The 25722-nt window shown below is 43.4% G+C and overlaps 2 protein-coding genes across 2 annotated transcripts in view; one reads left to right on the plus strand and one right to left on the minus strand.

The window, feature by feature from the left end:
* The first annotated feature begins 263 nt into the window (after positions 1-263).
* Positions 264-9226, plus strand: LOC135083785 (nucleolar protein 56). The gene is made up of 8 exons (XM_063978534.1): positions 264-373; positions 446-650; positions 1013-1180; positions 1741-1939; positions 3314-3577; positions 4629-4783; positions 6616-6786; positions 8478-9226. Exons 1-8 carry the CDS (start codon positions 371-373, stop codon positions 8684-8686), a joined length of 1374 nt encoding a protein of 457 aa, XP_063834604.1. The 5' UTR covers positions 264-370; the 3' UTR covers positions 8687-9226.
* Positions 9211-25722, minus strand: part of LOC135083666 (uncharacterized) — a 34119-nt gene continuing 17607 nt past the window's right edge. Inside the window, exons 34-45 of the mRNA XM_063978374.1 lie at positions 25124-25288; positions 24524-24584; positions 23840-24039; positions 21881-22034; positions 21463-21553; positions 20931-21126; positions 20338-20552; positions 19822-19963; positions 19269-19475; positions 12115-12318; positions 10384-10548; positions 9211-9893 (exon numbers count right to left, since the gene is read on the minus strand). Coding sequence (XP_063834444.1) covers positions 9693-9893; positions 10384-10548; positions 12115-12318; positions 19269-19475; positions 19822-19963; positions 20338-20552; positions 20931-21126; positions 21463-21553; positions 21881-22034; positions 23840-24039; positions 24524-24584; positions 25124-25288 — 2001 coding nt within the window. The 3' untranslated portion in view covers positions 9211-9692. The remainder of the gene's footprint in view (positions 9894-10383; positions 10549-12114; positions 12319-19268; positions 19476-19821; positions 19964-20337; positions 20553-20930; positions 21127-21462; positions 21554-21880; positions 22035-23839; positions 24040-24523; positions 24585-25123; positions 25289-25722) is intronic.

Consider the following 25722-nt stretch of genomic DNA (forward strand, 5'->3'; position numbering starts at 1 on the left):
AGATAAAAAAAAGAAAACATTTCTTTTTTCTTTATAAGCACATTGGCAACAAGTTGTGCAGCCTTTGGTAATATATTTTTTAAATAAAATTAACTCGTTATCCAAAAGTAAAACAATATAACTTATTAAAGAATAAAATTATAAGAATAATTCGAAACAATTTTGAAGATTTTCGAAAATAAAATACTGCGCGTTCAGTAATATAATAATCAGTCGTGGTGGTAACATTGAACAATGCAAAACGGAACGTAACAAATAACCTCAAAATTCATTCATGTCAATTTTCCCGAAGAAGCGAGTTGTGCAAACAAACCACACGTGTTTTTATAAAGTTGACTAAAATCAGTGATGTTGCAGTGAATACGTGAAAATGGTGTGTAGTATTTCTGTTTTCTATTGTTATTTATCTGAAGCAGTGTTTAATAAATAGTGTTTGCGTTTCCAGAGTAAATTATACGTGCTCTATGAGCACAGCGCAGGCTTCGCGCTTTTCCGAGTGGCGGAGTTCGAAGAGCTTGCTGCGTTTTTGCCGCAAGTAGAAGAGTCTGTGACTGACTTGCAGCGGTTCAACTCGGTGGTGACTTTGATAGCGTTCCAGCCGTTCAAATCTGCCGTGTTGGCTTTGGAGAATATAAATGCTATTTCTGAAGGTTAGTTAGTGCCATGCTTTTTGACCAAAGATAGGAATTGTAGCAGTCTATGCTAGGACTTAGGCTGCTACAAGTTGTTTTATCAGTATAATTAATCTCAAAAGGGTCTAAACTATTTAATACAGTGTTAAAAAAAATAGTAAATACCTAATAGGTTATTCCTAAACAATGAAGTTACATTTTGATATCAGCCTAAGCTTCTATATCAATTTATCCCAATCCCATAGTAATTGAGTGAATGTGTTGTGTAATAAATTTAAAGCATGTAAATATCACACTGTTAATAATAAAAATATTAAATCCATAAAAATAAATACCACAACAAACAAACAAACTCTATAAATAACCATTCTCTTCCACAGGAATATTGCCTGAAGATTTGAACTTGTTCCTCGAAGGTGCTTTACCGAAACGCAAAAAGCGTGGCAAATGCACACTGGGTGTGCTCGACCCCAAGTTGGGGGCGGCGATCAGCGAAGCGCTAGAAATACCATGCTCACACACTGGTGCAGTCCCAGAGATACTGAGAGGTATATTTTATATCCGATTATTTAGTTCCTTTAGGGCCTATTTTTCATTCGTCAGATATCTTTTAACTGAAGAATAAACATTTTGATATATTTCCCATACTGAAACTATCAATGTACCAAACTTATTCTTCAGTTAAAAGTTATCCAATGATTGAAAAATCAGCCCTTAACGAGTTAAATCCTCTATTTTACCCCTTATTTCTTATTTTTGCAACTAAAGAATGTTAGAGATAGAAACTAAGTAAAATTATCAACAAGTTTGGGCACAACATCTTTATTAGCTCTCTCTAAGAGAGCACCCAACAGGGTCCATAATGAAGTGTATTTATTAACACATTGTAACATCAAGTCATCAACCTATTATGGAAGCAATTCTCATAATTTAGTGTGTCTCTTGACTGAGGCCCAGTTTCCACTTAGGCGGAGTGGAGCAGAGTTTTGTATAACCAACCAGATTTCATTATTTCCACATCTCTTCTCCGCCCGACACTTCTCTGCTCCGCCTTGGTGGAAAGCAGGCCATAGACCTCCAACTACATCCTTGTTTTTCCTTTAACCAGGTATCCGTCACCACTTCCACGCACTGATCAAAGGGCTCACGCAGAAGGCATGCAGCGTCGCCCAACTAGGTCTCGGCCACTCGTATTCACGAGCTCGTGTCAAGTTCAATGTGCACCGTGTGGACAACATGATTATACAGAGTATTGCGTTGTTGGATCAGCTGGATAAAGACGTTAACACGTTCTCAATGAGGATAAGGTATGGCTCGTGGATATATTGAAGAAACTTGACTGTTAATGTTTAACCTATCACAACATGACTGATGTGAAGACCATGACAGCTTGTAAAAAAGTAGTCAAATTGCTGATTAAAAATAGATGGTACTTATTTATTGGGCTATCAACATAGATATTTGTTACCTGTATAACACAGAAAAAAAAGCTAAAATATCCATAGATTCACAAGCTTTCCGCCCGCGTGAAATTTCGTTTGTTAAATTTTCCTGAATTGTCTTTGCTATAAACCTCATGGAGCCCGAGACCTTTCCAACGAATGCAAAACCGTGGAAATCGGTTCGTGCGTTCTGGAGTTATAGCGTCAGGAAGGAAAACCCGACTTATTTTTATATAGTAGATTGTCCAAGAATGAAGAATGTTCACTAATTTTGTTTTTTAGCTTTCTGTATTCTCTGTTAAAAATAAAAAATACACGTGAAAGAATTATTTCGATACGTCAATTAGTTTCCAAGATATTGAATTTTAAAAGTGCGGGCGGCGGCCAGCCCGCCATTTTATGCGCGTGACGTCATATTACAGTGACTGGCTCATATTTGTATGGGTGGAATCTTGCAAGCTGAATTAAGACCCACTTCCAGGCAACCGATTAAGCTGAAATTTCGCAAACACATGTGATTTGGATGACTATGCAACATTATGATGACATGGAGCTGATCTGATGATGGAGCTGGAAGGTGGCCATAGGAACTCTATAATAAAACGACTTAAATCCATCGAGTTTGGGCTCGTTCGTTTTGTATTGATGAGTACTTTATTTCTATATAGTAATCAGGGTCTAATGATGGAGCTGGAAGGTAATTCGCAATAAAACGACACAATCGCATCAAGTTTGGGTTTGGTTCAATTTTTATTTCTGTAATGGGTCTAGGTGTTAATATGTATAATAAGATTGTATTTACAAAAAAAATGTATTTAAGTATGTTTATATCCGTTTTCTAGTGAGCGGACACTGTGAATGTACGTCACGCGGGGTCACGTGACCGTCGGCGGGACTCAATATTTAAGCGAACTTTGAAAGCCTATAAAATCATAGCTACTGGGTATTTTTGAATGAAATAAAAACTAATGTATTTGTAAATGTAAAAGCTTAACTGTAACATAGGTTTCAAGTGATTTTGCATACCTAGTAACATTCTCAATTATGAGTATTCTGCTTATTTGAAATCTCTTCTTAGTCGGACACTTGACAGAGTTGTTGTGGTTGCGCTAACGGTTTGAAATACTCAGTAACTTTTACAAGAAGATGTGTTTCCATAACAAAGACAAAAAGAACAAGTACCTAAAAATCTGCTGCTTAAACTTGCTCAAATTAAACAGTACATTCTTACTTTTCCAGAGAGTGGTACTCATACCACTTCCCAGAGCTGATCAGCATCGTCCCAGAGAACCACTTGTACACCAAATGTGCGGAGTTCATCAAGGACAGGAAGACGCTCAGCGAAGAGTCAGTGGAACCGTTGACGGAGATCCTCGGAGACTCGGAGAAGGCCCAAGCTATTATTGATGCGTCTAAAATGTCAATGGGCATGGACATTTCGCCGGTCGACTTGATCAATATACAGATGTTTGCTGGGAGAGTTGTTGCGTTGAGTAATTACAGGTTAGTTTTTTTTTACGTATGGCTAGTGTTTTCTAAGTTGACAGCACATCAGATTCTGTTGTGTTAATTTTTGTTGAAAATTAGCACTTAGGCCCGGTTTTTTGATTCGTAGTTAAAATAACCAATGGTCAAATTTTGCTACTAATGGTTAAATATTAACAAAATGTAAACAAATAGTTTAAAAATGTACTAAAAGTCCAACTAACCATTGTTCGAAAAACATTTTCTTCTGATATTTAACCACTTGTCATTTGACATCTGTCAAATTTGACCATTGGTTATTTTAACTACGAATCAAAAAACCGGGCCTTATTACACTAAGGCCCGGTTTTTTGATTATAGATGACCCACGCTGAACTGTCCCGCCAAACTCAATGACAGGGGGGCGCTACCATCGTTCAACTATATGGTTTCCAACATGGCAAAAATCTGAACCAGCGATCCGGTATTGACGGTGGCGCCCCACTGTCAATGTCATCGACAGGACAGTCCAGTATTTTGGAACTATAGTAGTTGAAATAACCAATGGTCAATGACAAGTGGTTAAATATCAGAAAAAAATGTTTTTCGAACAATGGTTAGCTTGACTTTTAGTGCATTTTTAAAGTGTTTGTTTACATTTTGTTATTATTTAACCATTAGTAGCAAAATTTAACAATTAGTTATTTTAACTATGAATCAAAAAACTGGGCCTAAGGCTGAGTTGCACCAACTTACTTTAACGATAGCTATAACATTACTCAGTGTTTTTTGTATGGAGTTTGGCAGATTTTTTAACATTATGTTAAGAGTTAATGGTGCAAATCAGCCTAAGTAGCCTGTTTATAAGATTTATGTATAACAGATAAAAAATAAAAGAGGCAAATTTTTTTCATTGTTTTGCAATTCGCCTTCACATACTTTTTCATATTTTTAGCAACAAATAGTCTTTTAAACAGCATTTGAAGACAAAATTGACTCTAAACTCTTCCTAAAACCTTGCTAATAACTCTGTACTAATCTCTCATCTTTATCAATAACTAAATAATTCAAAATTACATTTCGCCTTCAGAAAACAGATAGCCGAGTACCTGCACTCCAAGATGAACAGCGTGGCTCCGAACCTGACGACGCTAGTGGGAGACCAGGTGGGCGCCCGGCTGATATCCAAGGCCGGCTCACTGACCAGCCTGGCCAAGTACCCGGCTTCCACACTACAGATCTTGGGTAAGTTGGTTTTCCAGCTGTGAATGCAACTGTCAAATGGTTCGGGACTATTCCCACCGCTGCAACTCCTGTGTAGCCAGGATCAGTTGATACAGTAAAAATCCAAACAGTGAAGGTCAAGTTTGCAGGCCAGGCAGGGCAGGTCTCCCACTAGGTGGACCGACGATCTGGTGAAGGTCGCGGGAGGTACCTGGATGCAAGCGGCACAGGACCGGTCTTTGTGGAAATCCTTGGGGGAGGCCTTTGTCCAGCAGTGGACGTCTTTCGGCTGAAACGAACGAACGAATGTCAAGTTTATCCCGAGGAATAATTAAAAACTTCCGCAAAACTGCTAAATACGAACGGGGACGGGGGATGGCGGGCATCAATCAACATTGCCTTTTAGTGACATCAGCCTGTCGATCTAAATCAGTGGTTCTTAACCGGTGGTCCGCGGACCACTGGTGGTCCCTGGAGGCATTCCAAGTGATCCACGAAGTGCACTTGCACACCTTGGTCAAAACCACTTTTAATTTTTGCAGTCAAACTGGTTTTGACCGATTATGAGGTGGTCCCTGACAAGACAGAAATCTGGTAAAATGGTCCCTCATGACTTAAAGGTTAAGAACCACTGATCTAAATAGACCATGATAGTGTAACGTCACAAGTCTATTAAAGTTGTGGATATACCACTCCAAAATGAACAGCGTGGCTCCGAATCTGACGACGCTGGTAGGAGACCAGGTGGGCGCGCGGCTGATATCCAAGGCCGGCTCACTGACCAGCCTGGCCAAGTACCCGGCTTCCACACTACAGATCCTGGGTAAGTTCATAGCAAAGTACCTCTTCTTCTTCTTGTCGTGGCGACAAAAAACCTACACAGTATCAGCCCAAAACTGTGCTACAAGAGTGGCGTTGTCAGTAGCATTAATTAAATCTTCCTGTGTGCAGTTGTTTGGGCACGCAGGGCACGAAATCATATGCTTCGTCGACTGGAGAACACAACATTTGCACTCCAAGTATTTCTTTCTTTGCTTGAGAGGGATGGCTACATTCGAAACTTCGGATCACGTTTTTAGGAGTCACTCTGCTGACCACGCTAGTAAAGTAAGCGACCAGGTAGGCGCGCGGCTGATATCTAAGGCCGGCTCACTGACCAGCCTGGCCAAGTACCCGGCTTCCACACTACAGATCCTGGGTAAGTTAAGACTGTCGGTTTATCAGCCGCGGATACAGACCTCACAACGTTGTGGTCTCATCACAAAAATCCCGCGAAACGACCAAATCAAGGCAATGGATACCATCAGCCTGTCAATAGAACATAAAAGTGAGATGGCGTGATGTCGCAAGTCTACTGAATTTTGCGTGATTTGAAGTTATTTTATGTAGTTAGATAATCGGTACACGCTGACACAACTTTTATTCTTCATAGATTCTGTAGTACCTAATGCGCGGGTGATTTATAAAAGAGAAATATCCATAAGATTTCATTTTGAAGAAAATTCCGAAATGCCTGAGAGATTTATCCGATGTTTCATATTGTCTAACAATCGTGGTGGACCGACGATCTGGTAAAGGTCGCGGGAAGAGCCTGGATGCAGGCAGCACAGGACCGTTCATTGTGGAAAACCTTGGGGGAGGCCTTTGTCCAGCAGTGGACTTCATTTGACTGAAACAAACTAATAAATAATAAAGTTTTCTGTTATTCTATCATTTTATTAGTAACCAATAATACGTTTCCATGGAAACGTCATACGACACGTCCATAGACGACACAAACGAATCTTATACACTACAGCACACTTAGTCTATGTATCTCGTAATATAACTAAGTATTAATCTCAAACCCCCAGGTGCGGAGAAAGCCCTATTCCGCGCGCTCAAGACTCGCTCCAACACGCCTAAGTACGGCCTGTTATACCACTCCACCTTCATCGGGCGCGCCGGCCTGAAGAACAAGGGCCGCATCAGTCGCTACCTCGCCAACAAGTGCTCCATCGCGTCGAGGATCGACTGTTTCTCTGGTAAGTCACTAAAGCCCGGTCTCCGAGCACGTAGAATTTCGTCCAATGAACCCAAGCTACCCATCCTTATCGCTCGCGCGTAATTATGTTGCTTGGGATCATTGGACGAAATTCTACGTGCTCGGCGAGCAGACTATACAAACCCTACACATATGGTGCGGCCCCATCCAGTGGCCAAAAAGTTGACATCGCGACCTTGGCGCTTTGGGGACCACTCCACCTTGAAGAACAAGGGCCGCATCAGTCGCTACCTCGCCAACAAGTGTTCCATAGCATCAAGGATCGATTGCTTCTCTGGTAAGTCAATAAAGCTCATATTGCTCCAACACAGCTAAGTATAGGTCGCTCAACGAAAACTGAGGCAAACACGTACTCACGCTGATGTAATGTTTGAATACAAAACTCATATTACACATTCAACTTCAAGTATCAAATGCACTAGCTACCACGCTCTTGTTAGTTTATGGGCTCAACTCTCGTTGCGCGGCCTATACGGCCTTCCGTACCACTCCACCTTCATCGGGCGCGCCGGCCTGAAGAACAAGGGCCGCATCAGTCGCTACCTCGCCAACAAGTGCTCCATCGCGTCGAGGATCGACTGCTTCTCTGGTAAGTCAATAAAGCTCATATTGCTCCAACACAGCTAAGTATAGGTCGCTCAACGAAAATTGAGGCAAACACGTACTCACACTGGATTGACTGCTTCTTTGGTAAGTCTCGTACTAAACGCTACACGCGTACGTCAGCATCAAACGTTCCTATCGACGTCAACTCTGAAAGAGACCACAACAGTGCATTTCCATAGAAAGTCACGGCCTACGGCGTTTATAGGAGACTAGCTTTTGCCCGCGGCTTCACCCGCGTGAAATTTCGTTTGTCACAGATCGTCATAAATTATAGCCTATATGTTATTCTGGGTTATAAACTATAATACTGTACTACTGTAGTGTTTCATCAAAATCCGTTCAGTAGTTTTTGCGTGAAAGAGTAACAAACATCCAGACATCCAAACTTTCGCATTTATAATATTAGTAGGATTTATGCACACTTTGATCTATCGCAAGTTCCATACATCGACTTGTGGTAATAAACGTCGTGCTAAAGTAACGCATCGCGATATGCGCGCGGTTGTTATTTATATCGACCGCGTTCATAAACTACGCTACATTCCCCCCTTTAAAGCTATGCAAGTAATGTGTTAATTTCAGCTAACCAGTATACTCAAAATTATTCTGAAACGTCAAGTGAACCCAATATTGATAATAGCGCCCTCCTAAGGGTGGATTGGACCAAACAAGAGTCAATATTAATCTCGGCATAAATCGTCAGTTTTGACATATTTCCCATACTGAAACTGTCAAAATGCCAGTTATACCAGCCCCCCTAGACAAAACGCACTTTTTGATCGAATCGAAAATCGAATCCGTCAAAACTCCATACAAAAATGGGGCTTTTCGACCACTTTTCGACTGGTTTGCGATTATAATTTGCACTTTGTCTAGACCCCCTGGAGTTATTCTCGGATAAAAGTTTGGTCGAATCGGGCCTAAATGTCATAGTTTTATCACGGTAATACTATTATGGTTGTCTAACGTGGCAAAAATCGAAACGAATAATCCAGTATTGACAGTAGCGCCCTCCTGCCAATGTCATAACGGTTCAGTATTAACCAACTTTATTCTCATTCACAGAGAGCCTATCAACAATCTTCGGCGAGAAACTCCGTCAGCAAGTCGAAGACCGCCTCAAGTTCTACGAAACTGGGGATATTCCCAAGAAGAACATCGAGGTAATGAAAGAAGCTATGGAGGAGGCCACACAGGCCCTCACTGAGGCCGCTGCCAGCGCTAAGAAGAAGAAAAAGAAGAAAAAAGTCTCAGAGCCCATGGACGAAGATTAGATTTAAGAAATCAATGGTCGATACTGAAAGAATGCACAGAGTTTAGACTGTTATAAAAAGGATAGAGAAGCTATCGAATCAAAATAAAGTTCGCTGCAGCGAAAACATTAGTCTGTCATATTCAAACTATTAAAACATGCAGCGCTAGATCGCTTATGTTAATACTTTGATGCCTCTGCTTTATGAAACTTGGCTGGAAGTGTGCCCAAAGACGAATCAGGAATGAATATTGAAACTGTCATCAACAAGGATGCAGCTACACTCCGGGGCGTCTTTAACCTACTAGGGGCCCTAGGCACGTGCCCAGAGTGCCCAGTGGTAAAGAGGGACCTGTAAATAGTATAAACAAAGTCGCTTCACTCTGTCCCTGTGTATGTTCAAATCTTTAAAACTACGCAACAGATTTTAATGCGGTTTTTTTTAGGTATCTATGCGAAGCAGGGGCGGGTCGCTAGTATACTATTACAGCCTCAACTTTGGATATTGTTTCAGAATAACGGCATATATTTTAGAAATAAAAATGATTTTTATCTTTCATAATTTGTTTTATTGTTTTACCCAGTTGACAATGATTGCAAAACAAGATATATTTTAATAGATGATATAAATCTTAAATAATAAAGGATTTTTCTTTTTAAAACTAAAACTAGATTGATAATGTCAATTTATGTCATCTATTTAAATAGTAAGACGTCATTTTCGTCAAATATAAAGGCGATTTAAATAATAAAGGCACTTAAATATTCTCATGGTACCCCTGGTACCAGCTATAGAACACCATATTCTAAAGTTGTGAACTTGTGAACGTCAAAGGTATTGTCCATAGCCTGCTTTTTTAAGCTGTGAGTGACGTCACATAGGGGTAACCAGCCCAGTCGTTCGTCCGAATAAAAAAACTTGAGAAAAGTTCATATAACACTTCCATCTTCTTTTCTTGATAGCGGCGAATTTGTTATTTCGCCTCTGTGACCACACTTTTGCCATGTCACATCAACTTTTTTATTGTCTATGCCGCTTTAATGGCGGGTAAAGCGCCAGTATTTATCCGCACGTTGATATTGACGGCAGCCAGCTGCGTGACGAAGTACTTGAAGATGTATGGAATGGCGATAGTCACGAGCGCGCCGCGTGCGCATAAACGACACGCATCGCGCTGTGCGCCCGCCACTGGGCCTAGAAGAGTTCCGCACGATGTGCATAGCACCGCCTGGGGACAAACAAATACATTTATTTATGTTTGATTTGACCAATACATATTATGTGTCATATTATACAGAGTGTCTTAAAATTAGCAGGTCACATTTACACTGAAGGTGGTTGGACTTAATACTCTTCGATGAGGCCCAGTTGTAGATTAGGAGCTGTCATTGCAATGACAATGGTGACATTACTAGTTGTCAAATTATTTTGTTAGTTTTTATTTTTGTAATTTTTATAATTTTATGTAATTGCCGTAAAAGTATTAGGAGTGTTACCAGACGGCGCATGGCTATTAGTTGCCGCTTGACTTCCACGCGAGCTGCGTCGTAACAAACAACTGTCAACTTTGCCATGTTGAAAGAAAGAAATCTATACGACGCAGATGAAGCTGAAAAGTCAAAGCCTTTGTTTCTTTGATAACTCAAGTCTTTACATTCCCAACGTTCCAACTCCTGTATATCCAGAATCCATACCAACTGTCTCTTCAGAACACTAACCTCGCTTTTATCCGAGCAATGGAACAGTCGATCTTGAAGTAGGAAGGCGGCGCCGTGAGACAGTAACGCGTCGCGCTCCATCTCTCCAAGTCTCACGCCACCACCGCGGCGACGACCTTTCACTGGTTGTCTCGTTAGAGCGTCTACCACGCCTGTTGTTCTGACCTGGGGACAAAACGGAAAGCAATTTCTTCAATTTGTCGCTATTGTCACTATTTCCCGAAGGGTTATCGAGATATGCCAATTTGTTAATGAATCTTCTTAAATTATTTAAAAAACACTTCATTTTAACCGTGAAAGTTAATGGTCCTTCGAGCCGGATCACCACTTTTTACCTATCTGGTACCCGCTTTCTCATAAAAGAAACGACATTGCTGCCATCCTAGAGAGAAAAGCTACAATAGTTACATTAGGCGACAGTTGCACATTATGGTCCTTCGAGGCAGTTTAATACACACTATGGTCCTTCGAGCCGGATCATAGTCGCCCTGCCTCACCTGCCACTTGTCGGACACCATGTGTCGTAGCCGTTGGTAGTGTATGACGCCGCAGAAAATGTCCGCCGTCATCTCGCGTCCGTCCACGTTATATGGTTCTTCGAGCCGGATCACCACACGCTATGGTCCTTCGAGCCGGATCACCACACACTATGGTCCTTCGAGCCGGATCACCACACACTGTGGTCCTTCAAGCCGGATGTTGGTCTCACCTGCCACTTGTCGGACACCATGTGTCGCAGCCGCTGGTAGTGTATGACGCCGCAGAATATGTCCGCCGTCATCTCGCGGCCCTCCACGTTATGGTCCTTCGAGCCGGATCATCACACGCTATGGTCCTTCGAGCCGGATGTTGGTATGGTCCTTCGAGCCGAATATTGCGCTCACCTGCCACTTGTCGGACACCATGTGTCGCAGCCGCTGGTAGTGTATGACGCCGCAGAAGATGTCCGCCGTCATCTCGCGTCCGTCCACGTTATGGTCCTTCGAGCCGGATCACCACACACTATGGTCCTTCGAGCCCGATGTTGGTCTCACCTGCCACTTGTCAGACACCATGTGCCGCAGCCGCTGGTAGTGTATGACGCCGCAGAAGATGTCCACCGTCATCTCTCGCCCGTCCACGTTATATGGTCCTTCGAGCCGGATCACCACACACACACACACACACACACACACTATGGTCCTTCGAGCCGGATCACAATCGCCTAGAGCCAGCCTGCCTCACCTGCCACTTGTCGGACACCATATACCGCAGCCGCTGGTAGTGTATGACGCCGACGGCCCTCCAGCTTATGGTCCTTCGAGCCGGATCACCACACACTATGGTCCTTCGAGCCGGATCATTGTCGCCTAGAGCCAGCCTGCCTCACCTGCCACTTGTCGGACACCATGTGCCGCAGCCGCTGGTAGTGTATGACGCCGCAGAATATGTCCGCCGTCATCTCGCGTCCGTCCACGTTATGGTCCTTCGAGCCGGATCACCACACACTATGGTCCTTCGAGCCGGATCACCACACACTATGGTCCTTCGAGCCGGATGTTGGTCTCACCTGCCACTTGTCGGACACCATGTGTCGCAGCCGCTGGTAGTGTATGACGCCGCAGAAAATGTCCGCCGTCATCTCGCGTCCGTCCACGCCGCTATACACACTATGGTCCTTCGAGCCGGATGTTGGTATGGTCCTTCGAGCCGGATGTTGGTATGGTCCTTCGAGCCGGATATTGCGCTCACCTGCCACTTGTCAGACACCATATGCCGCAGCCGTTGGTAGTGTATGACGCCGCAGAAGATGTCCGCCGTCATCTCTCGTCCGTCCACGCCGCTATACACGCGCTCGGTGCCGTAGTAGTTGTAGCCGCCAGCTTCTAGCAGGCGCCCGAAGTAGTTGATGGCGGTGTCTTTCTCGTTGAAGCGGAAGGGCGTTGCGTCGTGTACCTGAGATGGGATTGATAAAGATTAGAAAACGGCAAAACTAAACTTCATTTCATTTTACACATTCTGCGAAAATTTCAGAAACAAGTGACCCATTTATGTACAAATAGTTCGTGACACCCAACGTGGCCAAAAAGTTGACAACATAGCCTTATTCCAATTGTAACAAAGACGTGTTGCGAACTTTTTGGCTACTTTAAGTGTAAACTACGAGTATTTGACACTGACCCTAGGAGTACAGAGCCCTAGAAACAAAAGATGTGTATTTCTGAGTACGGAACCTGGGAAATAAGTGACAAATATGTAGCTCTTAGATATAGATCTCAAGGGACAAGTGAGCTGTGTACTTATGTACCCCTTGAGTACGAAGCTCAAGAAACAAGCGACAGTTGCGTACCCGTCGGGTACGGAACTCTAGAAATAAGCGACTTTGAAAACTCAGATGTCCGTTTCAAATATGCCTACCCTAGAAACAGTGAGTTTGACAAGTGACTGGGGTACAGATTGGTAGAAATAAGTGTATGTTTTGTACCCTTGGGTACAGAAGAGTAGTATAATGAGTTGAGTAGGATAATGAGCTTTTCCTGTATTCCATCTGTACCTGTATCCTACTTAATGGCAAATAAAATGTTTGAGTTTGAGAACACCAGAAACAAGTGATTTAAAAGACTCAAATGTGTTCTTCCATCAGAAATGTATCCCCAGGTACAGAGCCCTAGAAATAAGTATTTTTAAGACTCAAATGCCAGATCCTCCGACAAATATGCACCCTATAAACAAGTAACTTTGACTCACATGTCCATGCATGCTCGCAGCCTTCCCCGCCATGCACTCGATCATCATGGCGATGGTCATTCGAGAAGGAAAGCCGTGCGGGTTGAACATAATGTCCGGGATGAGGCGTAATATAATACTTAATGTTTCTTTCTTTATGCCTGTACCATCCGTCTGTTCTAAGACAGAACCCAGCAAGAAGTGACTTTGAAGACTCTTGTAGCCACCTAGCTCATACGTCATCGCATCATCAATATTGCTCCACCGCTTGACCGCACGCGCCGCGCGCCTGAGACTGACTGGCGCGAGCGGCGGCTGCGCGCGGTATTTACGTGCGCCGGCGATGGGTGACGTCACATGCGCAAGAGCAGCGGCGTGACCATCCCGTACGAGTCCTTGCCGTGCACTGAGCGAGACAACGGGCACGCGCCGTATTTATGTGGCGTAGATTTCAGCTGCAGCGGCCTACCTACACTAGCGAGCTATGCGATGCGTTCGCAGTTTTATTTTGACGACCCACTAATTGGAATACATTTTTGATAATATAAGAACCCTGGTTTTGGAAATAAATATCTCAGTCTTATTACGGCATCCGAGTTTTACTTAACATCTACCTACAACTACTTAGTACAACACACTAAATTGGTGACCCACGCAAGCATGAACACCTGCAACGAGAAAACGGTTGAAGCCACACAACACAACGAAGAAATGGCAGCAGTCTCCGTTAAAGCCCGTATTCCACAATTCTGGCGTCAAAAGCCTAGACTTTGGTTCGCACAATACGAGTCAATTATCGCTAACCAGAAGATGGGAGACGAAGCAAAATATCATCTCGTCGTGGCTCAACTTGAACTGGCCGACATCGAGCAAGTTGGAGATATAATATTATCCCCACCAGAAAGCAACAAATACGAAGCTCTGAAACAACGATTACTATCTGTCTACGAAGAATCGGAGTCCAGACAACTTCAAAAACTACTCGGAGAGATGGAGCTAGGAAGCCAAAAACCCTCACAGCTGCTGAGAAAGATGCGTGATCTAGCACTTGACAGAGTCCCAGATAACACCTTGAGAGTGATGTGGACTGGGCACCTACCTTCATCAGTTCGTGCCGTACTCGCCATCAGTGCTGAAACAAAGTTGGACCTCCTCGCTTCAATGGCCGATAAGATGACAGAACAGACACAAGAAGTCAATTCTATTTGTTCCTGCAGTACTTCGAAGCCTACTACAAACGAAGATATACTGAGCAAGATCGACGCCCTATCTAAAGAAATCGCATCGCTTAAGATGGAACAGAACCGTAACCGCGGAGCTTATCGTCGAAACAATAACAATAGAAACCGTTCCCGTTCAAGATCTGCGAGCCGTGCACGAAAGGACCCACTGTGTTATTTTCATAGAAAATTCGGCAAGGAAGCCTACCGGTGTCAGCAGCCCTGCGAATTTAAGAAAAACAACAAGAATGAAGATTCGTTAAACTAACAACGACTCAAGCAACGACGGGGGCTGGAGTCGACGAAATATCAAACCACCGTCTCTTCATTCAAGATAAAACCTCGGCTCTCAACTTTCTCATCGACACCGGCGCAAACATTTCCGTCCTACCCGCAACTCAGGCAGATAAACGAAGAAACGCACCGAGTAATTATTTATACGCCGCCAACGGTTCTTCAATATCTGTTTACGGCGAAAAGACAGTGGTGCTCAATCTTGGGTTGCGGCGGCCATACAGTTGGAGATTTGTCATCGCAGCAGTATCGAAACCAATACTGGGAGCAGATTTTCTTCAACACTACAACATCGTGGTCGATTTACACGGAAGAAGATTGATAGATAAACAAACAAATCTATCTACAAGAGGCTGTCTCATCCCAACAACACAAGGCAGCGTTCGAACGTTGGACGACTCTCAACCCTACCACGATTTACTCGCCAAGTTTCCGAAGATTACCAGACCGAGCCTGAACAATCTGTGCAACACTGAAGTCGAACACCACATTGAAACTACCGGACCACCTGTATTCTGCCGAGCAAGACCGCTACCGCCTCACAAATATAACGTAGCTAAAGAAGAATTTCGTCAAATGATGAATCAGGGCATCTGCAGACCTTCCAGCAGCCCATGGGCAAGCCCACTTCACCTGGTACCGAAGAAAGATGGCCAATACCGTCCCTGTGGTGATTACAGAAGACTCAACGCTGTAACGATTCCAGACCGATATCCGATTCAAATTCAAATTTATTTATTTGCCAGAAACAGGTAACATAATGATGGTCAAATATACATAAAATAAAGTCCATGTTTCGCTAAATACATCTTAGCATGCAATAAAGAAAACAAGATTACCAAGATACCAAGACTTCACGATTTCACCTTCAACCTGCAAGGCAAGAAGATATTTTCGAAAATAGACCTGCAAAAGGCCTACTTCCAAATTAAAATCCGTGAAGAGGATATTAAGAAGACCGCCATCATCAAACCGTTTGGCCTATTCGAATTCACAAGAATGTGCTTCGGTTTGAGAAACTCTGGCCAAACGTTTCAACGACACATCGATGACGTCATGCGAGGCCTACCTGTGTTCTCGTTTGTTGATGACATACTCTGCGCTACGGAGGACGAGATTTCCCACAAGTTATTACTAGAAGAAGTATTCACCAGACTAGAAAAAAATGGCCTACAGATTAATGCCGCCAAATGCATTTTCGGCCAAGAAAACATAGAATTCCTGGGATACAATGTTTCTTCTGAAGGTATCAAGCCAACAAACGAGAAGGTGAAAGTTATTGAAAACTACCCGCAACCGACTACAATTCACGAACTCAGGCGATTCCTAGGAATGATTAACTTCTACCGTGAAAACATTCCAAACGCCGCTCAACATCAAAATGCATTGAACAAATACATGCACAACTCGAAAAGAAACGATAAAACAAGAATTGATTGGGACAACGCAGCATTACAAGCCTTCGAAGAGTGCAAGCGAGACATCACTAACGCCGTCCTGCTCTCGCATCCGTCGACAGTCGCTCCTTTCGCCCTGATGACCGACGCCTCCGATACCTGCGCTGGAGCTGTTTTACAACAGAAAATAGAGGGTAGATGGAAACCGCTCGGATTTTTTTCAAAAAAATTCAGCGACGCCCAGCAGAAATACAGCACCTATGATCGAGAGATGTTATCAATCTACATGGCAATCCGGCATTTTCGACGCATGTTTGAAGGGCAAGAACTCATAATATACACCGACCACAAACCGCTAACATACGCACTGACTGCAAACAGCAAAAATGAAACACCGCGGCGGACTCGATACCTAGAGTACATCGGTCAATTTACTTCCGATATTCGTCATGTCGCCGGCAAATACAACGAAGTCGCCGACGCCCTGTCAAGAATTGATGAAATAACATGTCCTTCATCGATTGATTATTCATCACTGTCTAAACAACAGAACGAAGACGAAGAACTACAAAAATTATTAGAAGACAAGAAGCACGAGTTCAAGACAATAATCATGCCCGGCACTTCAATACCTATCACCTGTGAAACTTCAACTGGCATCGCTCGACCATACCTACCAACCGAGTTCCGGAAACAAGCCTATCAAGCTATTCACGACCTCAGCCACCCCGGTATACGAGCCACAAGAAAAATAGTCAGCAAACGCTATTTCTGGCCATCAATGAACGCCGATATACCCACCTGGACTCGAACCTGCATCCCCTGCCAGCGCGCGAAGGTACAACAGCATACCCACGCACCTATATCACAGTTCGAGAAGGTAGATCGCCTATATCAAGTACACATCGATATTATCGGACCACTACCTACCTCCGATAATTATCGATATTGTCTAACGATGATCGACCGTGCAACTAAGTGGCCAGAAGCTCATCCAATGGAAGACATCACTGCTGAAAAAGTCGCCGACACGTTTTATCAAGCCTGGATATCAAGATTCGGTTGCCCAGCGATAATAACTACAGACCAAGGCAGGCAATTTGAATCAGAAATATTCAAATTCCTAACACAACGCCTAGGAATTCATCGCACACGCACTACTGCTTATCATCCTCAAACGAATGGCATCATCGAACGCTGGCACAGAACGCTGAAAACTGCACTAACAGCTCGCCTTCAAAACAACACAACTTGGACACGCGAGCTACCTACCGTCCTACTGGGATTGCGAGCAGCGATAAAAGAAGACATCGGACACAGCGCAGCCGAACTACTGTACAATCAAGCACTTCGTCTACCCGGTGAATTCTACGGTGAACCGGTGACGTCATTCACATCGTCACAATTTCATAACGACCTCACAGAAGCTATGCACAGAGCGCAAAAACAAAGATCGTCGTCGAGGCCTACGTTCGTACATAAAGATCTACATATATGTACCCACGTATTTGTAAGGAACGATGCCGTACGCAAGCCACTCACACCAAGTTACACCGGACCTTTCAAAGTCATCGATCGCAACGACAAATACTTCGCCATTCAAATGCCACTCAGACGCACGAACATCTCAATTGAAAGACTGAAACCAGCATTCATCATAAACACGGAAGCTGAAGGCGCTGAAGCACTCAAGCACTCAAACAACTTGCACACCTACGTCACAAGAACAGGAAGAACATCGAAGCCTCCCGTACGCTTCGCTGAGGGGGGAGTGATGTAGCCACCTAGCTCATACGTCATCGCATCATCAATATTGCTCCACCGCTTGACCGCACGCGCCGCGCGCCTGAGACTGACTGGCGCGAGCGGCGGCTGCGCGCGGTATTTACGTGCGCCGGCGATGGGTGACGTCACATGCGCAAGAGCAGCGGCGTGACCATCCCGTACGAGTCCTTGCCGTGCACTGAGCGAGACAACGGGCACGCGCCGTATTTATGTGGCGTAGATTTCAGCTGCAGCGGCCTACCTACACTAGCGAGCTATGCGATGCGTTCGCAGTTTTATTTTGACGACCCACTAATTGGAATACATTTTTGATAATATAAGAACCCTGGTTTTGGAAATAAATATCTCAGTCTTATTACGGCATCCGAGTTTTACTTAACATCTACCTACAACTACTTAGTACAACACACTAAACTCTCATACCCGTTTCTCCGGCAGATAACTCTTAAGCACGGACCCATTAAAACAAGTGACTGGGGTACAGAGTGGTAGAAATAAGTGTATGTTTTGTACCCCTGGGTACAGAACACTAAAAAGAAGTGACACAAGACTCAAATGCGTTTCTCCGTCAGAAATGTATCCCCAATTACAGAGCCTTAGAAAGGAGTATTTTTTAAGACTCAAATGCTAGATTCTTAGACCCTAGATATAAACAACTTTGACTCACATGTCCATGCATGCTGGCAGCCTTCCCCGCCATGCACTCGATCATCATGGCGATGGTCATCCGAGAAGGAAAGCCGTGAGGATTGAACATAATGTCCGGGATGAGGCGTAATGTAATACTTAATGTTTCTTTCTTTTTGCCTAGTTTACCTTTTGTCTGCTCTAAGACAGATCCCAGCAAGAAGTGACTTTGAAGACTCTCATACCCGACAGATAACTCTTAAGCACGGACCCATTAAAACAAGTGATTGGGGTATAGAGTGGTAGAAATAAGTGTATGTTTTGTACCCCTGGGTACAGAACACTAGAAACAAGTGACTCAAGACTCAAATGCGTTTCTCCGTGAGAAATGTACCCCTCAGGTACAGAGCCCTAGAAATAAGTAATTTTTAAGAATTTTTTGTCTTAGTCGGCCGTTTGGTGTAGTGGTTCAGAACGGACTACTATGCCGAGAGGTCCCGGGTTCGATACCCGGTCGGGCAGAAATTGAAATGAAGAATTTTAATTTCTGTGACGGGTCTGGGTGTTACTATGTATGTATTTAAAAAAAAGTATATAAGTAGTATATCCGTTAAGCTAGCACCCATAACACAAGCATATTAATTGCTTACTTTGGGGCTAGATGGCGCTGTGTGAGATTGTCCAAAGATATTTATTATTATTTATTATATTTATTAAGACTATATTGTTAGATTCTTCGAGAAATAAACAAGTAACAACCCTAGAATTGAGTACCCTTGGAATAAGTAATTTTTAAGGCTCAAATGCCAGATCCTCCGACAAATATGCGACCTAGAAACAAATAACTTTGACTCACATGTCCATGCATGCTCGCAGCCTTTCCCGCCATGCACTCGATCATCATGGCGATGGTCATCCGAGAAGGAAAGCCGTGCGGGTTGAACATGATGTCCGGGATAAGACCGGACTCCGTGAAAGGCAGATCTTCGGCCGCCCAGCGCTGGGAACAGATACCCTTCTGGCCTGCTCGGGAGGCGAACTTATCGCCCACTGTTGGGTTACGCTGTAAGAAAGACAAAGACAATAAGGGTAAGTTTCAAGATAATGTGAGAACCATATTCCCACTGCAAGTTCAGGTTCAATATACCTATTGTAAAATGATACTTGAAATAGATACTCGGGCATAGATAAGCCTATCGGTGAAATACGTCTGTCTGAAGTTTGAATTGAGTTTTAAAAGTAATTTATTTATTTTAGCTAGTATTCATAATACGCTTTTTCACTTTACTCACTTTTCACAATTTCAGTTTATTACTCACTTTTCACTTAAATGTAAAAAGGATACAGTACAATTTCATTGCCTTTAGACCTTATAATAAGGTTCGATATTAAGAGAAACTACTATTTACCTGTATCCTAAGCATAATGCAAGCCTTAGCGAGCACGGATCGCGTGGCGAAGGTACCGCACAGTCGCACGCTGTCCACAAACACTTCTTCTTTGCCCGAGTACTTGTGCACACTGTACTGGTTCTTCTCAGCATCGAAGAAACTGGAAAGGATTGGGAATGTTCACAAACTCAAATACATTTATTTCAGACAGCAAAAGATAAACAACATTTTGTTAGTACATTAATTAATATAGCCCCTTGCGAATAGTTTACCTCGGTGCATGTCAAAAAATTGTTATCATCTTTGAGTTATTGATTTTATTTGCTAGATAATGTAAAGCCACATCAAATTAAAGCATCAACGAAGGGGTCCCGAGGTTTTGAGCTAGAGCTCACTACATAATCATTTCAGCCACAGGACGTCCACTGCTGAACATAGGTATCCCCCAATGACTTCAACATCGCCCGATTGGTAGCATACAGCGCCTTCCTTCTACCTTCATCAGGCGGTCAGTCCACCTTGTGGCTCACTTACCAGTAAAAGGGGTCGTCAGTCCGAACCCTAGCTCCGACCGCAGGTAATCCATCTTCGTCAATATACGGACTGAGCTCGGGCTTGCTGGGGTCTCGCTGGAAGTATGATCCCGGCGTCTTGAGCTCTATGAAGTCTGACTTATAGATGGACCCGGCTCCGAAGCCGCGCTCGTAAGCTGACTTGTTTATGATCATCGCGTCTTCCATATCGTAGCCCTGGGAAATAAAATGTCAGAAAAGTTATTTATTTTTTGAAGTAATGTAGTGAAAACCAACAGTCAATTGACATAGGTTATAACGTTATCACGAACTCAATTGACTAACGATGTATTGATTTCAAATTCAAAATTGCTAGCTATTTGAAAACTAACTCGGTTTATAGGTCTAAAATAAAGTTATTTATTTAAAACACTTTAAACAATTGAAATTACGTCCTAGTTTAGTTTTAGCCCAAAAAGACGCTACTTAGGAGGCAGGTGAAACAAACGACAGTCGGGATCACACTGGATTATTGTGGTAAACAAGACATATAACTTGCATGTTACTTATATCGAAACACATGATCTAAAAGTAATTAAGTAATTTAAACCTTACCGTGTATGAAATGACGGCTACAATCGCGTTGGTGCCCATGGGATAGTCGTCTAGCCCAATATTGTCATAATGCGTAGGACGAAACAGAGGCGAAGCCGGGGTCTGTAGTCTGTATAGTTTGGTTTCGGCATTGGTCTGCCACGTATGTATGGGAGTGCCCATGGTTTGTTTACCCATCTGACACTGGTACATGTTACTGTGGACAAATGAAGATAGATGAAGCGTTTATTTGCAGACATTTTGACTGTTTAACAAAGATTTACAAATAGAAAACAACAGGATACAAAAGTAAATACTTTTTTTTAATTAGAACAATATTTTCATCGTTAAAGTGCGTATTCCTAGCGTCATACCTCCCTGCAACATGTTTATCTACAATGTTTTAACCATATTTCACTAATATTTTTCTAGACAGATTTAGCAAAAACAGCGCACATAATGTACGTCAGTGTCATACAATTTATGGAGAACTCTTGAAATGTTCTTAGGAAGCAATCTCTTTCTGACAATATTTATTGGCTTAAGAACTTACCGTGGTGATTGGTTGCAGTCTGGCATGGGTACTAGTTGGGCCAAGTTGCTCATGAATGCCGACTTTGAAAGCTCTAAGTGTGTTGTTTTGCCTAAAAAACAATATAAAAAATTAAAGAAAAAAAAACATGAGGTTTGTCAAGCACAGGACGTTTTTCGGCTGGGAGTGAGATAATATTTATGTATTGCAATTGCTTTATGTAATGTAGCAATGTGAATGTACCTTTGTACATCTCATCCTGCTCAACGTTACCTATGTATATCTTAACCTGAACAACTGCCTGCTCAAATGTACCTTTGTATATCTCAGCCTGCTCAAATGTACCTTTGTATATTTCAGCCTGCTCAACTGTACCTATGTTTAGGTATTACAGCTTGCTCAACTGTACCCTTGTACATCACAGCCTGCTTAACTGTACCTTTGTATATCTCAGTCTGCGTCACAGCTACATCCAGGTACAGCTGCTCCATGGTCCCTATCAGCTCTAGCTGCCCCGTGGCTAAGTTGATGACCGGCCGCATCAGACGTGCCTCTGTCGTGAATAGGAACACGCCCGCGTATTGTGCGCAGATCTAAAAGGAATTCATATCATCAGGTCAATCATCATTATCATGCTACTTTAAATAGAGAATTTGGCATACACTTTTGACAACTCAGTCATTAAAAGGACATAGCACACTTATCAACCAGGGTTCGAGGATATATATCAAGGGATATATATCAAGATATATATCGGATATATATCCGATATATATCAAGCCGGTTTTGATGATATATATCAACTTTTAAAATTTGTTACTGTATTTGTACTTTTTGACATAAGATTTTTATTTTTTCAGTTGATTTTGCCGTATTTCAAAGATATTTTATGTTTTTGCTTTATTTGTCTGATTTTAAGTTTTAAAAACATTAAAAACATGTTTATGTAACACATATGCAATAGTATTCATGAATAATACAATAAAATAATACTATGGCTTTCATACAAAATTGATATATATCAAAGTTGATATATATCGGATATATATCATAAATATCCGATATTTTGATATTTATAATAAATATCGGATATTTTCGAACCCTGTTATCAACTCGGAAAGGGATCGTAACCGCGGTCAGTATATTCTTTGTATGAAACTCCATAGCAACGCACACTTATCTTCACCGTAACGTAAACGCCTTGCCTCGCGGTTTACAGCGCGCGAAGGGCGATGACAGTGCGAAAGGTGATACGGTGTTGATCCCTTTCTCAGATGATAAGTGTGCTATGACCTTTACTGGTAGTGTCTGAAGCTGAAGGCCTATACATGCAAATCAGAGGTGGAATTGTGTAAAGCAATCGTAATCATTTGACAGTTCATAACGTACGATAAAGTCAGTTAAACAAAGCGTTTGACAGAATAATCGTACGTTATGAACTGTCAAATGATAACGATTGCTTTACACAATGAGGGCTCAGATCATTCACTGCCACTCAAGAATATACCATCTCTACATATGAAGGGTTTTGCATTGGGTGTTCTCATGCTGGCCAAATAGAGAAGGCCTGACGCCTTGGATAATATTTCCAAAACAAGCAACAGTACCTACCAGATAACGGATAATTAAAATGTTAAAAATGTAATTTAATTGGACTTAACCAATACGCAAGTTTTCTACAATCTAAAATCCACCTAATTCTCAATTATAATTATTGAAAAATAAGATTTGGAAATTGATAAAAAGTTAGTCAATCGGATTGCTGAGTAAATACAAAATCTATCATAAAATCACGTTTTGATAATACGAGTAAGGCCCAGAACAGACGGTGAAACGCAACTGCAACGAAACTGCAACTTTCTGATGATTCTGATGAATGAAACTGAAACTGAAAGTTTCAAACTGGTGTGTGGCGCAACGCATCATGTGTGGTCTCTCAACGGACGCTATGGCAGAAACTTAGATGCAACTCAAAAGTAACTAGCAGTTGCAGTTTCGTTGCAGTTGCGTTTCACCGTCTGTTCTGGGCCTTACTCGTAAAAATACGTCAGTCAATCCCAACTAATATTATAAATGCGAAAGTAACTCTGTCTGTCTGTCTGTCTGTCTGTCTGTCTGTTACGCTTTCCCGCTTAAACCTCACAACCGATTTTGATGAAATTTGGCATAGAGATAGTTTGAGTCCCGGGAAAGAACATAGGATAGTTTTTATCCCGGTTTTTGAAACAGGGACGCGCGCGATAAAGTTTTTCTGTGACAGACAAAATTCCACGCGGGCGAAGCCGCGGGCGGAAAGCTAGTTGACTATAAACGGTGTCAACTCGCTAACTTTATCTGAGCAAGGAATTAGAAAAACTATCAACACGCACATCTGACAAGAATTCAGTGAGAAACTAACCTGTTTCTTCGGAATCACAACGATCTCTGTAGTCATGGGCACTTCCTCGCCCTTGACTTTCAACGTTCTGAGGTACGCGGCGGACTTATCCACGGTATCCTCGCTCAGGTAACCTAGCAGGCGGCCGTCCAGGAACACCGGGTATTTGTACACGTCGTGCGATAAGGGCGTCTGGGCTATCGAGCTTATGGGCTCCATGCCTGGGAAGAAAGGGTAGGGGTATATTCAACGTAACGTGCGTGACTGCGTTAAAATTAGTTTTTAAGGACATCGTAAAACATATTTGATTCTGTTTTGTGTCAAAGTTTTTAGGAGCCAAGCCATGACTTCATTGTTCGTTAGTAAGCCAAATGATATCCAGTCTCCCCCAAGTATTTCTATAACTAGCTTTCCGCCCGCGGCTTCGCCCGCGTGCGGAAATATTAGTATAGAAGTATAGATAGTATACGCATCCAGGCTCTTCCCGCGACCTTCACCAAATCGTCGGACTTCCTGCAAGGCAAGGTCCAATTTGTGGTCTTGGCATTATTTCAGCCATTGCATTGGACGTCCACTGCTAAGTATGTATATGCTACCTTGTAAACGTCTTACGCTACGCTGCATAAGCTGCATTAAAGCTCTTCATTCAGACGAATGGTTTTTGCAAGATTCATAAATATCTGCTGTCTAAATAGTAAAACTTACCGCATTTTTCGAGGACATACGGCAGTGCGGCCACTTGCGCTGCGTCTGGTGCCGGGGTCACCTAAACAAAATAAATAATATAAGCTGGGAAATGGAGTTTTGATGACGTGATTGAGATATTAGATTTTGCTAAGATTGTAGCCTCCCAGACCTCCTCATTATCTGGGTATCACAGGCGTACTTAGTATCTGGCCTCAAAGTCCTAATTAGTTACAGGCCTACTCCCTACCAGAGCCTCACAGGCCTTTTTCCTGTTCCTGCCTAGTTAGCGCCTGGGCTTCACAGGCTTCCCTACTGCCTAGGCCTCACAGGCCTCTCTACTACCCGGGTCTCACAGGCTACTTCCTAGCTGGGCCTCACAGGCCTACTTTCTACCGGGGCCTCACAGGCCTCCTTAGAACCAAGGTATCACAAGCTTCCTTAGAACCGGGGTCTCACAGGCCTCGTTAGCACCGGGGGTCTCACAGGCCTACTTAGTGTCTGGGCCTCATATGCTTACTTCCTACCGGGGCCTCACAGGCCTCCTTAGCACCGGGGTCTCACAGGCCTCCTTAGTGTCGGGCCTCGCAGGCCTCCCTACCACGGGCCTCAGGCCAGTACCTGCGCCTGCATGGTGAGGTGGTTGAGCAGGCCGCAGGGCGCGCCGTCGGGCGTGTGCACGGGACACACGAAGCCCCACGCGTCGGGCAGCAGCTGGCGCGCGTCCGTCGTCCGCATCTCCATGAAGAACGAGCCGCGGTGCATCGCTCTGGCCTCACAGGCCGCCTTAGTGTCACAGGCCTCCTTAGTGTCACAGGCCTCCTTAGTGTCACAGGCCTCCTTAGTGTCACAGGCCGCCTTAGTGTCACAGGCCTTAGTGTCACAGGCCTCCTTAGTGTCACAGGCCTCCTTAGTGTCACAGGCCTCCTTAGTGTCACAGGCCTCCTTAGTGTCACAGGCCTCTTTAGTGTCACAGGCCGCCTTAGTGTCACAGGCCTCCTTAGTGTCACAGGCCGCCTTAGTGTCACAGGCCTCCTTAGTGTCACAGGCCTCCTTAGTGTCACAGGCCGCCTTAGTGTCACAGGCCTCCTTAGTGTCACAGGCCTCCCTAGTGTCACAGGCCTCCTTAGTGTCACAGGCCTCCTTAGTGTCACAGGCCTCCTTAGTGTCACAGGCCTCCTTAGTGTCACAGGCCTCCTTAGTGTCACAGGCCTCTTTAG

This window comes from Ostrinia nubilalis, chromosome 24 (assembly GCF_963855985.1).
Source record: "Ostrinia nubilalis chromosome 24, ilOstNubi1.1, whole genome shotgun sequence".
Lineage (NCBI taxonomy): Eukaryota > Metazoa > Arthropoda > Insecta > Lepidoptera > Crambidae > Ostrinia > Ostrinia nubilalis.

Bases quoted from the DNA above. Each gene is read 5' to 3' on its own strand.
- LOC135083785 (XM_063978534.1), top strand. The intron at 651-1,012 runs GTTAGTTAGTGC...TCTCTTCCACAG, and splicing joins TATAAATGCTATTTCTGAAG to GAATATTGCCTGAAGATTTG. The intron at 4,784-6,615 runs GTAAGTTGGTTT...TCAAACCCCCAG, and splicing joins TTCCACACTACAGATCTTGG to GTGCGGAGAAAGCCCTATTC.